The sequence below is a fragment of the Prionailurus bengalensis genome, chromosome A2 (genome assembly GCF_016509475.1).
Source record: "Prionailurus bengalensis isolate Pbe53 chromosome A2, Fcat_Pben_1.1_paternal_pri, whole genome shotgun sequence".
Lineage (NCBI taxonomy): Eukaryota > Metazoa > Chordata > Mammalia > Carnivora > Felidae > Prionailurus > Prionailurus bengalensis.
Window position 1 is genome coordinate 26,024,842 of NC_057348.1, and position 18,522 is coordinate 26,043,363.

The 18,522-nt window shown below is 36.1% G+C and overlaps 1 protein-coding gene across 34 annotated transcripts in view; it reads left to right on the plus strand.

Annotated features, from left to right (window-relative positions):
• LOC122487360 (sarcolemma associated protein) overlaps positions 1-18,522 on the plus strand; it is a 151,115-nt gene that overhangs the window by 50,021 nt on the left and 82,572 nt on the right. For 22 of the 34 annotated variants that reach the window (XM_043587718.1, XM_043587728.1, XM_043587724.1 and 19 more), the window contains exon 2: positions 15,844-15,991. In XM_043587718.1, the coding sequence (XP_043443653.1) occupies positions 15,844-15,991 (148 nt within the window). Of the gene's footprint in view, positions 1-15,843; positions 15,998-18,522 lie in introns of all 34 variants that reach the window. The other 12 variants (XM_043587717.1, XM_043587737.1, XM_043587725.1 and 9 more) reach the window with 1 other exon arrangement.

Genomic DNA, 18,522 nt, shown 5'->3' on the forward strand with positions numbered 1-18,522 from the left:
TGGAGATAAGCACGGTGAACATTTTGTATACATTCTTTCAGATTTTCGTTTTCTAATGGTATATTAGCATATATATCATTTCTGTGAAAAGGGACTACTGTATATCTTGATATATTTTAATTTCAGTACCAATAACTCTACTTCATTATTTTTTATGATTGTGATATTGTGATTGTGATGTCTGATATATCATCAGATGCACGTATGTAGTTTGGTTTGGCATTATCTGTCTCCAGTTTTTAACTTCTATTAGCCTTGCTTAGTGAACATGCTTATGCATTTGCCATTGCACATGTGTGTGAATATTTCAGTGTTTCTATAGGTTAGATTTCTGGATGTGGAATTAGTCAAAGAGTATAAGCATTAAAAATCTTTGTGGTGCCTGGGTGGCTCAGTCAGTTAAGCCTCTGACTCTTGATTTCAGCTCAGGTCATGATTTCATGGTTGGTGAGATTGAGCCCTGTGTCAGGCTCTGTATTGACAGCAGGAAGCCTGCTTGGGATTCTCTCCCCCCCCCCCCCCAACTTCTCTCCCACTCTCCTGCTCACGCATGCACATGCTTTGTCCCCCTGTCTCTCTCTCAAAAATAAACAACCATTAAAAAAAAAAAGCTTCATAGGTATTGCTGAATCATTTTCCAAAAAGGTTGTAGCACTTTATATTCTCATCCCCAGTATATGAGAGTGCAATTTCTCCACATTCTTGCCAGAACCAGGTATCAAACTATTTTTAATTTTTGTCAAACTGATATTGACCACTTTGCTAATTGCCCATCTTCCTGAGCTTTTAGGTCTCTTGAGAGTTTCAGAATTAGATGCTTATTTACTCCTTCACATACATTTCACTCTCTTTCCCTTTAAACAGAAAATTCAAATAGTATAGGAGGGTGTAATGCAGTAAACTCTGTCTCTGCCCTGATAGTTTAAAGGGTGTCCAAGTGGCATTTTGAGTTTTGAACTGAGTGAGTTATGGCCTTCTGTTTGCATTATTCTCTTGACTGGGTTTCCAGACCTGTCACTCAGGGCCAGGAGTATAGTAGGACTCTTGTTTAGAAATGGAATTATGACATCACTGAATATCTCATGGCTTAGTTTATTCATAAGTTGGTTCATAATGTTAAATGAACTGTAGATTGCTAATCTATGTAATACTTTCTAAGTGTATTTATGTATACTTGAGAGCAGTAGTTTCCTTTTGATTTAACTTTGATTTGGGAATCCCTGGTCCATATTGTGATATGTATTTTATATTTTTCATGAAAAGTTTTTAGTTGTGTTGTGAGACAAAGGTTTAGCTGCTTTTGTTCTGTGCACAGGTTGTGGTTATTTATGGTAATATTCACGTGTATTGGGGGCGGTGACATGCTATTTTTAACACCATGTTAGAGTTCAGCTGTTACTGATCTATTTATATCGCTATCAGCTGTTTACTATTTAGTTAATCAGCAGAGGACTTTATTTTTAAGAACTTTAACCAATAAAGGAAAATCTTGTATCAGTTCCTTTGAAGAAAGTCAGTGATTACATATTTATGCATATTCTATGGATTTAATAATAGCTTCCATTTTTTTATTATTTATAACTTGAAAGAATTTAATGTGGTATATTATTCTTTAAGTATCAGAACTAATCTAGCTGGTTGACAATGTTTTACATATATATGTGTGTATATGTATGTAGATATATGCTGCCATTTGTTTAGTATGTACAAATATTTTGCTTAGTACTTTACATGCTTGGCATAATTTAACCTTTACAACAAACACTCTGAGCTAGGTACTGATATTATTCTCAACTTATAAATAGCGATTTATAAGTATCTTTATAACTAAAGGGTGGCTCAAAGAGGTTAAGTAACACTAAGTAATACTCAAGGTCACACAGTAAGTTAGAAGGTGATAGAGCTGGAATTCAAACCTTAATGTATACTCTGTTTTATATAGCATGTTGTTATTTGGATGTAATACAGTTTGGCCTATCCCATGTTAAAACAAAACTTTTAGTTTCCATTGTAGAGTATGAATCACTTATATTTTGTTCTACATTAAAAAAAATAATCTGTGACTTGTGCCTATTGGAACTTCCTAAGAGGCAATGAATGTTATAGATTAGAAAAGATAGAATAATAGTGCTGTTCCAAGCATGTTTTGGACATCAAGGTTTGGGAGTTAACTTAGAATAAAGCCTTGAGTCTCTGATTTAGGTGTTTACTTAGTGAGAAATGTTATCTGAGAAATAAATCTTACTTGTTAAAGTGTTTAAACTAGGCTTCGGAAAGAAAAGAATGCTTTTAACAAGTAAAGAGTGTGGGTGGGTGGAAGCAAGGGTCCAAGAACAGCATAACCAAACACATGGATGCCTGGGGCTTATGTAGGGAATTGCTAGTAAAGCAAGGCTGGGATGGATGATAGTTTTTAGGAAAAATGGTAAATCAGGTTAGGGTGATTGGTGTCATTTTTAAAGTTATCACAGCTCTTGGATTTGATTTTTGAAGACAATAGAGGGACAAAAGCCCTTTTATAAAGGGAGACAAAGTGATCAAGTTTGCATTTTTAGGAAATAACTTTAGCATCAGTGTGAAGGGTGGAGAATATGGAATCATAGTCCTCATCTTGACAACGATTATGGATCTGGGTTAGAAGGACGGTAATGGGAAGGGAAAGGCAGGGTGGAATCATAATTCATAGGAATTGGTGACATAATGGATGTCTTATGGGGTTATTGGTATTACTTATTACTAATAGTATTTATTATTACTACTGTTTTGCATTTGCTCTAAGTGGCTTCTCATAGTCATATTTATTGTATTATTAGTAGACTGATGGTTGAATTCTTGACCAGAGGTGTTCAGGAAATGGTGGGGGAATGATGCATTATAAATGTTACACTCAATGAAATATTTATTTAAAATCCTATTTGGGGGGTGCCTGGATGGCTCAGTTGGTTAAATGTCTAACTCTTGATTTCAGCTCAAGTCATGATCTCACCGTCTGAGATTGAGCCCCATGTTGGGCTCTGTGTTGGGCATGGAGCCTGTTTAAGATTCTCTCTCTCTCTCTCTCTCTCTCTCTCTCTCTCTCTCTCTCAAAAATGAAATGAAATGAAATAAAATAAAATAAAATACTCTTTGGTTTATTTAGCAGACATTTTGTTAATGTCTAGGGATATCACTGACAAAAAGGGATGCCACTGATCCTGATCTTCATGGAATTTGCCATAGTGATGAAGAGTCTAATAGATCTTGTTTGCTGTTCTTACTTTTCTGTGTAATCTTTGGGTATATGATTTAACTCCTAATCCTGTCTGATCATGTGGGATAACTGCTTATATAATAGTATTCTGAAGTTTAGATGAAGTAATGTGTGTAAAGTGCCCAGCAAAGTCCCTGGCATAAGCAAATATTTGTTCTCTTTTAATCTGCCATGGGTACGTAAACTAGGAAACACAAATTTATTAGGATTATTCCTCAAGTAGATGGCAGTAGGTAGCAAACGCATTTTTGAAAGAGATTTTTTAAGTTTATCTTTCATGATGATTTGGCATCATAAAACCTGACTGCTGTTCTATTTTCTCCATTGTGAGTATAGATAGGTCACTTGGCTTGTGTGTCAGCCTCAATTTGCTGATGTATATGATCAAAATCATTCTTATTTCACAGGGTGATTGGGAGAAATATTAGAGATAGTGGCTATGAAATTGCCAGACAAACCTAAGTACATAGCTGAATGGTTGAGGTCAAAGAGTTTAAAATGCTTACGCTCATTGACCTCAGCCATTCAGCTATGTACTCATACATTCATCTCTGTACAATTACTAGCTTGGGAGGCCCTTTGGCAAGTTACTTAACTATTTTTAGTCCTCATTTATCTGTAGTATAGGGATAATAAAACATCTATCTCTATAAGATTAGTGTGAAGATTAAGTAAAAGAATGCACAGAAAGTAGTTTAAGCGCATGGTAGGCACTCAAAAACTTGTGATTATTATGTATTATGTGGTATGCTTTTGACATTATTGAACAGTGAACTCTTCTTGGTTTGGCTTTGCTCTGTAGGTGAAATTTCTATGTAGCTTAATTCTGAATATAAGCCATGTTACCTTTCATGGTAGTGAAGGAAAACTGATGATCCTTTTCAAAGGAAACTTCACTTTGGTCCTAAAAGTTTCCTAGGGAAAAATATTTTAGGCATTGTGTTTAAGTCATAAATGGAGGTAGAATTGATAATAAATTTCAGTTGAAAATAAAAAAAAGAATAGCTCTTATCTGGGGGTATTACTTACCTACCCATCCTTAGGAGCTTGGATATCATGAGGGATTTGGGGGGGTAGATGGCGTTTGAACATCTGAGTCATGTGGCAGCAAATGGGAGCCTCTGCGTTATACTCAGTCTTGAGGGGTTTATTTTCTTTAATTCCAACATCATTTCCTATCTCAGTCAAAAAGATTGTTTCATAAGTTGCTTTGTTTATTTCTATTTATTCACGTAATAACCAAAGCATTCAGTTGCAAATGTGTGAATTGTCAAAACCTTGAGGAGATAAATCTCTTGAAGAATTAACTGTCACTAAAAATGAAGAGACATGAGTAAAGACCAAGATGTTTTAAAATTAAAATTACATGCCTGGGCACCTGGCTGGCTCAGTTGGTGGAGCATGTGACTCTTGATTTAGGGTTGTGAGTTTGGGCCCCACATTGGGTGTAGAGATTATTACTTAAAAATAATGTCTTAAGGGGCACCTGGGTGGCTCAGTTGGTTAAGCGTCCGACTTCAGCTCAGGTCATGATCTCGTGGTCCGTGAGTTCGAGCCCCGCGTCAGGCTCTGGGCTGATGGCTCAGAGCCTGGAGCCTGCTTCCAATCCTGTGTCTCCCTCTCTCTCTGCCCCTCCCCTGTTCGTGCTCTGTCTCTCTCTGTCTCAAAAATAAATAAACGTTAAAAAAAAATTAAAAAAAATAAATAAAAATAATGTCTTAAAAAAGTAAGATTATATGCCAGCTTGAGTGGTTGTGCCTAACGGATGGAAAAGACCATTGTGGTTATTTTCATTACCTTATTAAGCTTTGAAAAGCTATGAATGTTCTTTTGGGAGTAGATGTACTATTTGTATCTTTTAACATTTCCATTGAATTTGTTTGCCAAATAAAGTTTTATGTGTGGGTAGTTTTTTTTCTTTTTTCTAAGTAAGATCTAGATTCCTATATTTTGCCAATTTTGCTAGTCTTTAATGGAAACTTTTTTTTTAGTATCTCCCTCTCCCCCATCTCTTAGTGACTATCTAAATGAATATCAGCTGTCCTTAGATTGAGCCTGTTGTATGCATTATTAAATAATATGTAAGACTACATCCTTTAAATGTAGTACCTTGTTCAGTATTTCCCACAAATGTGATCACAGTGATTTACTTTTGTGGAAAATGAGGCTATTATTCTATGGATGAGGTTTTTAACTATCAGAGATACAGAGTGGAAGTGCAATTACTTTGTTGCTTCAGCTGATCTCAGGATGGTTTAAGGTAACATTTTAATATCACAGTATCCCCTTGTTCTATCTCTACTATGCTAAAATACATGATACTTTTTATAAATACCTATTTTGAATATTGAAATAAAATATTTGACATTCTTTGAGGTAATTAGAGATTTCTTGGCATCTAAAAAATTGAGTTGGGGGTCAGTATCTGTTCTTTAATACCAATTACCTAAAGAGGAGCCTCAAAGTCAAAGTTGAATGCCTCTTGCTGTGATTAACACACCATGAGAGGAGAAAATAATTAGTATTTGCTTGTCAACCTGTTTTAGGATGTGGGAAATTGGTTATTAATCTCCGAATTAGAATTTGGTGTAGGCTTTCAATAGCCTCACCTCAGAACTAATGTTCTGATGATATATTTATTTTATATCTTGCTGAGCTTCAGTAATCTAATTTACTTTGCCTGAATTCTCAGTGAAGGATTGTCACAATTTGCATATTTCAGAAGGATGTGCTCATTGTAGCTTAATTTTGTATGTTTTGTATTGTTCTCATTAAATTTTAAAAATTTCTCCTTCCCACCTTCTCTGTGTCTGTTCTTCATAATCTTATCTCTGTTCCTATGTAGAGAGATAGAAGAAATATGTTTTCTTTCTCTTTTGTGAGCCGTCTCTATAAGAAGAAATTATTGTACAATGAGTGTGTCTGGGATATCATTTGGAGATGGGAAAAATCTTGGCAAATTCATAACATTTGCAAGATCTTTGGGTGGACAGGTCATTCTAGTTTATGTGTGAGATTTCATTTTGGTGAAGAACATTTTGCCACTTTTCCGTGTGTTTTCCTATAGCATATGAATGGAACTTTGTATTTCCCCCTCCAGTGGCACAGCTTAAAAATTTCAGCCTCTGAAACATGTGGTTCTTTGCTAGTCAGGAAGCCAAGAATGTTATAGAAACAAAAAATATATAAATATGTAAACAAACAAATTCATATATAACAGACATGATGTATTATAAGAAATAACTAAATTATTGGTGGCAAAAAATGTATAAGTCATGGGTCTCCCTATTTCTAGTTACACCCACTGCAAATCATCCTACACACAGCTGCTAGATTATCAGAGCTGTTAGAATAATCTCCCTAAAACAATATTTGCATCAAATCCTTTAGTAGTGGTTTCTCTTAAGAAGTCTCAACTCCTTAGTATAGTGTGCAAGACCCTCTCTTACAGCTTCACTTTCTCTTGCATTTCCCCACTTCTTCCTTTGGCTTTGGTTACCCTCTGGGGCTGGGCATTAATTATACATAAATGTATTGCAATACCTGTTCCTTTTCCACCTCCTCCTTCGCCTTGCCTTTCATTCAGATCACCACCCTCACTTGTAAATGCCTCCTTAGCAACTGACTGTTCCTAACTATACTTCTTAGCAGCCTCTCCGGATTTTGGTACTTAATTCATACTCTGTTAACTTATTCTCAGTGTAGAGGTGGTTGCATTTGGTTTTATAGATGTGCAGTTTCTCCAAGACAGGTGCCAAGTAAATGATGTGCTTTAATTGTGGAGTTAGAGTTAAAATTGACCCTTACTATTCTGATTGCTTCAGGAAAACTTCATAAACAAAGTCGGATTTCATAAGTTTGTACTCAAAGACCAGAGAGTGTGTATCTAAGTAGGAGAGTAGGAAGACAGTGTGGAGGTTTTAAAGGAATAATGTCAAATCTGTGATAGCTGTGAGACCATGGCAATCTACTTAATATACCTGAGCCTCAGTTTTTTAATCTATAAAATGGAAATGGTAATATCTACTTGGTAGATTTTATCTACCTACAATATCTATCTACACAATAGATTGTTGTGAGGATCAGAAGTACCTGCATATAGCAATTAGTCAATAGATGGTAGCTATTTTTATAGGTTGGGATTTGTTTGATTTGGCCCAAGAAAAGATTTGTAGGTTGAAATAGAACTAATGGGAATGATGTCATGGAAAATGGCAGAGAAGGAAGCTCCAAAGATTGGTTCCTTCACCAAGACAGCTATTAAGCTAGCATGAACTCTCTGAAGCAATTGTTTTGAAATTTAGTCATACACTTGCAGCATCCAGTGGCATGCTTAATGAAGAAAGAAGCTGGTAAATTTCTGAGAATTTTGGGTTTTACACAGTGACTACCATTTTCTTTTTTTTCTTTAAAAAATTTTCAAAAAATGTTTATTTATTATTGAGAGACAGAGACAGAGTGTGAGTGTGGGAGGGGCAGAGAGAGAGAGGGAGACACAGAATCCGAAGTAGGCTCTAGGCTCCAAGCCGTCAGCACAGAGCCCGACGCAGGGCCCAAACTCATGGACCATGAGATCATGACCTGAGCCGAAGTGGGACAGTCAACCAACTGAGTCACCCAGGCACCCCCAGTGACTACAATTTTCTATCCCTCAGCCCTGTGACAGTCAGCTGTGGGTATGGTAGCCCATGGTTCCTGATGTGACTTGCTTGTCCTTCAAAAATTGTGGTTTTATGTTTTGACTGCTGCTTTTGATTGCTGAGGGACCAGCACAGAGACTGACCATTGTTTCAAACCCCATAGGCTAATGTGACTTCTCTGGCATCTTCCAAAGAAATTTAAAGAGACAAAATACCTCTACCCCATTTTTCTGATTGGATCCTGGCATTTAAAGAAATTTCTGTCAGCACCCTGGCTGACCACAGTAATAATAGATCAGAGACTTCAGTGACAACACACAACAAGGAATATAGTCTTTGCCAAAAAAAAAAAAAAGCTTGGAAAAGTCACTAAACCAGCAACTGTATCCTTCATCTAGTAACAACAGCAATTTGTAGAAAGAGGAGAGAACCTAATTTCTAGAATTACCACGTTACAAGATTCAAGGTATCCAGTTTTCAACAAAAATACAGAACATACAAAGATAGAAATTGTGGCCCTTAATAGGAAAAAGAAATCCCTGAAGAAGCTCAAACATTGGACTTAAGAGACAAAGACTGTAACTATTTTAACATTCTCAGAATGCTGAAGGAAAACATGGACAAAGAACTAAAGAAAATGAGGGGAACAATGTGTAAACACATGGAGACTATCAATGAGAGAAAGTAGAAAAAGTAAAATAGCTGAAATAAAAATCAGCGGAAGGTTTAGTAGCATATTTGAGCAGGCAAAGAAGGAATCAAAAAACTTAAAGATATGGTGATTGAAATACCCTGTCTGAGAACCAGAAAGAAATAGATGAAGAAAAATGAATAGTACCTAAGGGACATCATCAAGTGTATCAACATGCACATTATGGAAATCCCAGAAGGCAAAGAGATGGGAGAGAAAAGAACAGAAAAAAAAAAAAAATTGAAGAAATAATGGATGAAAAGAATTTAATGGTTTTAGCTCTTATATTTAGGTCTTTGATCCATTTTGAGTTAATTTTTGTATATGGGATAAATTAGCTTTATTTTTTTGCATGTGGTTATCCAGTTGTCTGAGGTCCATTTATTGAAGAGACTATTATTTTCCTATTGGATGGTCTTGGCACCTTGGTTGAAATTCAGTTGGTTATCGATGTACAGTTTTATTTCTGGACTCTTAATTTTACTTTAAGTATGTCTGTACTTAGGCCTGTACCACACTGTTTTGATTACTGTAGTTTTGTAGTAAGTTTTGAATTCAGGAAGTGTGAACCTTCCAACTTTGTTCTTCTTTTTCAAGATTGTTTTGCCTATTTAGGGTCCCTTGTAGTTCCATATGAATTTGAAGATTGACTTTTCCATTTTTGCAGAAAAGACTGTTTGAATTTTGATAGGGATTGTATTGAATCTGTAGATCACTTTGGTTAATGTTGACACCTTAACAATATTAAGTCTTTCAGTCCACAAATACGGGATGCCTTTCTGTTTCTTTAATATTTTGTAGTTTTCAACGTATAAGTCTTTTATCTCTTGGTTAAATTTATTCCCAGTTATTTTATTTAGGTGCCATTATAAATGAAATTGCCTTCTTAATTTCTTTTTTGCATTGTTCATTGCTGATGTGTAGAAACACAACTGATTTTTGTGTGTTTATCTTGTGAGCTGCAACTTTGCTGAATTTGTTTATTAGCTCTAGTAACTTTCTTGTGGGTTCTATGGGATTTTCCATATATAGAATCATGCCATCTGTGAATAGACATAGTTTACTTTTTCCTTTCCAATTTGGAGGCTGTTTGTTTCTTTTTCTTGTGTTTAGCTAGAACTTCCAGTGCAACATTGCATAGCAGTGGTGAAAGCAGGCTTCCTTTTCATGTTCCTGATCTTAGGAAGAAAGCTTTCACTCTTTCACCATTGAGTATTATGTTAGCTGTGGGATTTTCATGAATGTCCTTTATCATGTTGAAGAAATTCCTTTCTAATCCTAGCTTTTTTTTTTTTTTAAATCATGAAAGGGTATTGGTTTTTGTCATGTGCCTTTTCTGCATCAATTGAGATGATTGTGTGGGTTTTTTTTTTTTTTCTTTCTGTTAATACGGTATGTTACATTGATTGACTTTCTTATATTGAACCACTTGGGATAAATCCCACTTTTTCAGCCAGCCTCTGCTTTTCCAGCTTGGGTGAATTGCAAGTTAGGCTGAATAGAGGTGAGGGCCTTGCATCAGTCCTTTAGGTAGCCCCAGACAGGTTAGAACAGATAGACAAAATAATTTGTGATTTACGTCTACTCTGCTCTCTCTGGAACCAGGTACCAGGGTCCCACACTAGAAATGCGGGTTGATCTCTTCAAGATTTCTGTTGTACTGGGGAAGGGTATGGGACAAGAGTAAGTAATGCCACAAAGATGTCCTACCATTTTTAAGTTGCCTTTTTCTTGATTCAGTGTTCACTTAGTTGCTGTAAGACTATTTTCCAGAATTCTAATTCTAAAAAAGTTGGTTTTGACAGTTTCTACTTGTTTTTTAGTGTTTTTGAAGTGGGATGGGAGCGTGGAACTGCCTACTTTGCTGTTTTGCTGATGTAGCTTTCTTCATTTTTTTTTAATTTTAAAAAATGTCCTTCTTTTCACCTTTTATTTTTCTTAATGGATTATTTGTTACATTTAGTCACTTGTGTCCTTCTAATTTTGTATTCATTTCAGAATGATTCTTTTTCTCTTATTTTTTGAGTTCTTTCACCTTTTCTGGAGTTTTGTATTTGTGATTTGTATTTCTTTTTCATGTTTTGAATTATTAATGTCTCTTAGCTTGCTTTGAAATTGTATAATTTTGATCTCAAGGTCTGTTTTTCATTATCTGTAGGGATGTTATTCTGTTCTTTAGCCTCATTTTTCTTAAAATAACTGTATGGGATGGGGCTTTGATATTTTTCTGTTGCTCATTTTTATGTGAAATTTGTATTCCTGAACTTTAAGAAGGGAGTCATGGTTCAGGAGAACTTTTCTAATGTCACAGAGCTCCCTCTCCTGTTGTTTTTGTAAAATGCTCAAAAATACGGTGTCTCCTTTTCCCTACTCCAGTTTTATTTGGATCTTTTCTTTCCTTGTCTCTCTTGTCCCTACCTTGCTCAATTTTGGTTTCAACCCAGCAACTTTCCTTATTATAGAACCCTGCCTTGGAAAGCAGTTTTGGTTGGTAGGTTGATTTTAAGAATTTATATGACTCAGGCTGCTCTAGCCTTTTTCAGAACTTAAGTCATGCTCACTTGTTATTGGATTGGGCTAAACCTTTTCCAATTTCAGCTTCTCCTCTCAAATTGCCATCACACTGTCCAGTGAATACCTACTGACTATTTAGATGTTCTCAAATCCCTCAAATGAGCCATTGCTTCCTTATGCATCCTTTTGAACAGATGCAGATTTCATGTATGTCTGCTGGCTATTGATGTTTTCCTCACTCATTTTTATTTTGAGGTTTGTGTGGATACCTTGCCACCTACTTTTTTTTTTTTAACAATTTCCTTAAAACTTTTTTTAACATTCATTTTTGAAAGAGAAAGAGAGAGAGAGGGAGGGAGGGGCAGAGAGAGAGGGAGACACAGAATCCGAAGCAGGCTCCAGGCTCCAAGCTGTCAGCACAGAGCCCAATGCAGGGCTCAAACTCACAGACAGCAAGATCATGACCTGAGCCAAAGTTAGATGCTCAACCAACTGAGCCACCAGGTGCCCTGTCACCTACTTTTGTAGTAAATATTTTCTGTGGGATTTTGGTTTGCTATCTTAGTCAATCTGTTTGATTTTAATTCAGGTAATTAAAATGTTATGATGCAGTACCTGCCATATCTAGAATCCATAATCCATTCTGTGTTCACACTTTAAAAACTCTCCTGTATGGGCTTAGAGGTTCTGGCCCCTGGGCTATGGCATGTCTACTATATAGTGCTTTGTTCTGAAGTTTGAGTGCAAATGTTATTGACCTATTGGTGTTTGGATATTGCAAAACCTATCAATGTAGAAAGGGTTAGAAAGAAGCAGTTTATCATTATAGTGGAAATGAAAAAAGTATTTACACATTTTAGCAAAGTTGAAAGTGATGCAAATGTATTTGTTTCTGGAATGAGCAACAAGAACTTTCTGAAGGCCAAGAACAAATTATGCAACCTGTGAAGTATAGTTCCTGTGTCATTGAAAGTAGTCAGAATCAACAGAACCAGGGAAAAATGGTGGGGCAGGGAGAACCTCTCAGTTTAAAGACAATTGTCAATGCCTGATTTCAGGGAGCTTAACATTTATTCAGAGGAAAACAAGGGGTTAATTGGAGATAAAATCTGAAAACAGTGAAAAGTTGAACTTTGGCCACAAGCTACAGAGGGTTTTATAAATTAAGGGCTACTTAAACACCTGCTCTAAGGGAATACCTGGTGGCTAGTACAAACACTAGAGCTACTCGGGCATTCCTTATGCTACTAGGAAGTGAAGATAGTTAAAGCTTCAACAGGATTTGAAAAAAATTTTTAGAGTAGCCAAGACTGATCTCTTTTAAGGGAATAAAAAGGAGAAGCCTGATAGAAGGTTTGTCAGCATAGAGAAGAAAAATATTTCTGGCTTAAAAGTGACAAAAGATCAGCTAACATACCTACTTATGGGGAATGCATCCAGGGACTGTAAGCACAGTCCCTTCCCAGGCTCTTACAAACAAATTAACCTCTTTATACCTTCAGGAGGCTAAACTGCACCTAGAATAGCTTCTGTACAATTTAGACTGAATAATAGTAGATTGTTTCATAGAAGATGCAGAAGCATAATTTTTAATAGCAATTTTTCAAACAGCGAAGGGTAGAAGGTTAAAACATATTAATGAAAATAGTTGTGCAGGGAAGTAGACTGATGTGGTCTAGCTGTACACAAATGCAAAGGCTCAGGGGCAGGAGTGGAGGTTAGTGTGGCTGAGAGGGATGAGGATAGAAAATAGTTGGAGTTAATGAGTTTGGAGAGGGAATGGAGAGCAAGATCATGCAGGGCCTTATAGGGTGTAATGATAAGAGCGTTAGGTTTCATTCTAGGTGTTTGGAAGCCACTAGTAGAGAGCAGAGGGAGGGTGAACAACTACTGTAAATGATATGTGTTCAAGCTAAATGGAGGCTGTGCTTCGGGCAGTAATACAGGCGTGTCAAAATGAAAAGAACCTGGTTTAATGTAACTTTAAGTTTTTTTTATTTGAAAATTTGTGGTTTTAGAGTTACCTAAGAGCTATGTAAGAAGTGTTGAAACACACACATCTTTTTGTTTGCTAAAGTTTGCTAAACAGTACTGAACCTCATTTCATATATTCTTATTTCTATACAGTTTAAATCAAAATGCTAGCCACAGACTACTAAATTGACTTAGTAACACGCTAATGGATCAGAACTTGAAGTTTGCAAAACATTGTAAATTTAGTATAATCCCTTTATTTGGCCTGTCAAGACACACAGTACTGCAAATGAGCAACCTAGAATCCAGATATTGCCGCATTTCCCAAGAATATGTTCATTGAAAAACAAAACCAAACTCTCTTATATAGTGTAACAGTAGGTTGCAGTGTGGGAAACATTTGGAGGATAAGCACTTTTACTTGACTGTATTACCTGTGCTTTTCTCTCTGGTGTGAAATGGGAAGGCCTGTCCATTTCAAATGGACTTGTCACATGTCAATACAATTTTCATTATTAATGGTCTGTAATTAAATATATGAACTGCTAGCCAAAGTAACAGTTGGTCTTTTTTGAATTACAAATGGAGAATAAGTCATTTATAGACAGCGTGGTAGCCTTTATATTGTCACCTAAGAATTAATGAAAAGAATGTCATTTTCGTATTTTCTGCAAGTTGTTGTATTTCATTTTGGAAAAGTTTGCGGAAGGAGTGAAAGATAAATGAAATATAAAGGTCAGTGTGAGGTAATGGGGAAAAAAATGGCCCTTTCAGTTCTGTTATTTGAATCCTTGCTCCTAGTTCTGTGGCCTTTGGAAGATATTTGCCTATGCCTCATTTTTCTCAGTGACAAATGGAAGTAATATCTATATCATAGCTTTAATGTTAAGATTAAATGAGGGCCTGGTGGTGTAACATATATTTTAATAAATATTAGTTTTCTTCTTTCCTCTCTTCCTTAGGAAGGAATTCAGTGAAAATATGTTGCTAGAATAAGCAGGGCTGGAGAGTGTAGAAAAATGCAAAAAGAAAGGTACATCTTTTTTTTATTGGTTGTTTTCTTCCTAGTAAGTCTATTGTGCATGATCCCAATTGTTTCTAATTTCTTTTAGAAAAGGTAGGTGATAAATAGGTAGGCTTCCTGTGCCTCTTGCCCCCCACCCCACCATTTATTTATTTATTTATTTATTTATTTATTTATTTATTTATTTTAAATTAATTAAAAAATTTTTTATTTTAGAGAGAAGGAGAGCATAAGCAGGGAAGAGGGTCAGAAGGAAGGGGGGGGGGAGAGAGAGAGAGAGAGAGAGAGAGAGAGAGCGAGCGAGCATATCTTGAGTAGACTCCACGCTCAGTATGGAGCCTGACACAGGGCTTGATCCTACAACCCTGGAATCATGACCTAAGCCGAAATCAAGAGTTGGACACTCAACTGACAGAGCCACAGAGACACTCCCTCCCTCCCCTTAAAAAAATTTTTTTTAATGTTTATTTTTGAGAGAGAGAGAGAGAGAGAGCTGGAAGGAGCAGAAAGAGAGGGAGACAGAGAATCAGAAGCAGGCTCCCTGCTGACAGCAGAGAGCCCAGTGCAGGGCTTGAACTCGACAAACCATGAGATCATGACCTGAGCTCAAGTTGGACGCTTAACCTACTGAACCACCCAGGCTCCCCTCACTCCCCTTTTTAAAGAGGGAAATTGCCCAAGTGATGAAAGGCAAGTTTAGGAGACCAGGAAGTAGTAGCTTTGTAGCCAATTCTAGTATTTGAGTTCCTGGTGTCTCCAGTCTGCTTTACTACAAAGAGTTTACTGAAGATGTGTCGTTCTTGATACCAAGTACATTAGCTAGCTGATAGCTGTTAATTCTAGGTGTTACCTAAAACCAGTTGTCCTTGCCTGTGAAATAAACACTTCCTTTGATTTAACCCAGATATTCTAGGAACAAAATTACAAAGAGTGAGATGGAAGTATAGAATTAGAATCTTGTCTACCTGGCTTTTTAAAAAAATAACAGATGTATTTTTTTTTATCATCCCAAAAAGAAACCTTGTACCCATTAGCAGTCATTCTATACCACTAATCTCCTGCCCCTTTATCCTTTTTCCTCTGACACGTCAACCTCTTACAACCAAAAATGTGCTTTTTATCTCTGGATTTCCTTATTCTGGATATTTCATATAAATGAAGTTCTATAGTATATGGTCTTTTGTGACTAACTTCTTAGTGTAGTATTTTAAAGATTCATCCATGTTGTAGGATGAATCAGTATTTATTCTATATTGCCATATAATATAATAAATATAATATAATATAATATAATATAATATAATATAATATAAACATATTACATTTTGTTTACCTGTTCATTAGTTGATGGGCATTTGGGTTGTTTCCACTTTTTGGCTGTCATGAATAATGCTGCTCTGAACATTCATGTACAAGTTTTTGTGACATATGTTTTCAGTTCTCTTGCGTATATACCTCAGAGTAGAATTGCTGAGTCATATGCTAACTTTTTGTTTAACATTTTGAAGACTTTATAAACTCTTTTCCAGAGTTATTGCACCATTTTGTCTAGCTGGATTTTAAATCACTGGGTGTCCAGGCTCTAATTTCATATATATTAAATGCGAACCTTAGCTGAAACAAGAGGTTTGAATTGATAGGGGAAGAAAAGCTACCTGTTGTAGTTTGTAGAGTTGGAAGTCCTTTTTCTTAAAGTGGGTTTGGAATTATTAGTATTAATCTTTGACTCTTTTTGTTTGTTTGTTTGCAGTTTTATCTCCAAGACACTAAAAGTAGTAACGGTACCTTTATAAATAGCCAGAGATTGAGTCGAGGCTCTGAAGAAAGTCCACCATGTGAAATTCTTTCTGGTGACATTATCCAGTTTGGGGTAGATGTAACGGAGAACACACGGAAAGGTACGGGTATGGATCGATTTTCCTATTATTTGTCTTTTTAAGTTAAAAAAAAAGTCTATTTAATGTTGTAAAACATTTCATGTTTGTAAAAGCAATTTAAATACAGCATTATATACAGTGAAAAATTAAAAACCTCTTACTTCCACTACTGCTTTTCTAAAATTTTAAATTCTGAAGTGTTAATAAGTGATTTATATTTTTCATCACAGTATGAAAATATAGGACATTCCTGTGTTAGTTTAAGAAACAGTTGGCTGCAGTGACAGCATACCCATCCAACAAGAGCTTAAACCATATGGATATTTATTGTTAACAAGTCAGGAGAGTAGCTCAGACTTTGTTCACTTGACTCAGTAATGTTGTCAGGAATCCAGGGTTCTTACCGCCCTCCCGTTCTACTGTCCTTAACATGTTGTTTTCTTACGCCTTTGCTTGTCTTATGTTTTTGCTTGTCACCTCATGGTTAAAGAGGGATGGCCGGGGCCCCATGCCTTATTTTCCTCATGCCAGTGTCCTTGGCAAAAACTGTGAGGCTGGGAAAAAATATCTTCCTGTGTGGCTCTTTCTTTCTTTTTTTTTTTTTTTTAATGTTGAAAGAACAATCTTCTGTAGAATCCTCTGAGCAGGTTTATACTCTTCTTGTCTCATTGGCCACATGCACAGCTACCTATGGCTACAAAGAAGCCTGGGAAGTTACATACGTGGCAAACAGGAGCTCCGTGATTGTCAGAGGTCAGGTATGATTTAACCCTTCCAGTTGTGCATACATTTTGGCTCAAACAAAATCAGGGTTCTGTAGGCAGTTCATACTACCTATGGAGATATAAAATTTCACGTCTCACAGGGTTTGGAACTAGAAGTTCTCTAGCTAAATAAATGTAGATTGGCTTTATTTTTACAATTCTGAAGCTTCCTGGCTCTACCTGCTTTACTGCCTACTTTATGACCATGAAATTATATGGCTGGATCACAAAACTAAATAAATAGGAACCAAAAGTGTGCAGTTCCACTCTCTTAGTTTAATACGGACAGTGGAAGCAATTGACAAGTTTCTTCTTTTGCTTCTCTGAACATACTTTGATCTGGTCATACCCTGAGTCGTCAGTCTGTGACATTTTGACCGGTAGACATGGGGATAGATGATGGTGGCTGGGTGGTGATGCTGCTGCTGTGTGTGTACATGTGCGTATGTGTTTATATAATTTCACTGGTTGTTGCAACTGAAGTTTATTTTTATTGGGTTTTGGTGGTCTCCTCCAGGAGTTAGGTTTTGATGTTTGATTTTGATTTGGGTAGAATGAAAGTCTTAGGAATTTCCATTTACAATTGTAAAATAAAAAAGAAAGTTTATATTTTGATGCAGAGTATTGAGTCCTCCTTACTAAGAGAACTCAACTTATTTAAGACCATACTAAGAACAGCTGTGTCGGACACGGTACCATCTGTTGCCACATCGTACCACCTCTGGTACCAAGGCATTCAGCAAACACTGAGCCTCAGCTGTAAGTAACCCACAGAGAAGACAGTTTGTTTACGTGTTTTCTCCAAGGAATGTCTGTTCTTGGCTTGCATTTCCCCAAGAGAATTAATGGTGTTAATTAAGAAAAGAATGAGGTTATCAAATACATTTAGGAAATGCTTAGTTAACCAAAGGTCAACAGGACTTCTCAGAGTCTTTAGTATGCTAACATGTATGCAGATCTCCACGAGGGTGACTGTTCTAGAATGTAGCTCTTTCCAAACTCCTTCCTACTCCTCCCTACTCCTCTTTCCCATATAAGTTCCCATAAGGAACACTCTTTAGGACATGTTGTAAGAAGCTTAAGGGGACAATCCTGAAATTCAGGTTATTATTACTGCACTATTATTTCAGCAACATTAGATTCTTGCAGGCTTCTTTGAAAATTTAACTATCTTTTATGTCAACTTTAAGGAAATTAAGAAGATGTCTTCATCATTTAAAATGTTGTTTCTTTTGTTATTTATTGCCTCCAAAAAGTTGACTTATGTTATACATGGCCTCTTAGGATAAGCTTTGTCACTAAGTTGAGTACTACCCGTTTAAGCATATGCCAGGAAAAAAGTTAGACTTTGCCCCATGCTAAACAGTACTATGATAAGCTTTATATTACTTGGAAAATCCTACTGAAATTATACAACACTACAGGGTAACCCCTGGATCAAAGAAGAAATCAAAAGGGGAACTTTAAACTATATAGAAAGGAAAGGAAAGGAGACTTTTATACCAAAATACAGTAAATCCTTTACTCAGATAAAAATTACAATTTTAAATTCCTTCTGTACTAAAGAAGAAAGACAATGAAGGAACTTGGCATTTAGAAGAAATTAGAAAAAGAATGAGAAAAAGAAGCTGGGAAATAAAAAGCAGAAATTAAGAAATAAGCAAAAAACTATAGAAGGCATAAACAAACCAAATGCTGGTTCTTTATAAGTCAGCCAACCAACCAGCAGACAATAAAACAGGTAATTCATAAGCCTTGATTCTCTTACTAGGTTAAAAAAAAATACTA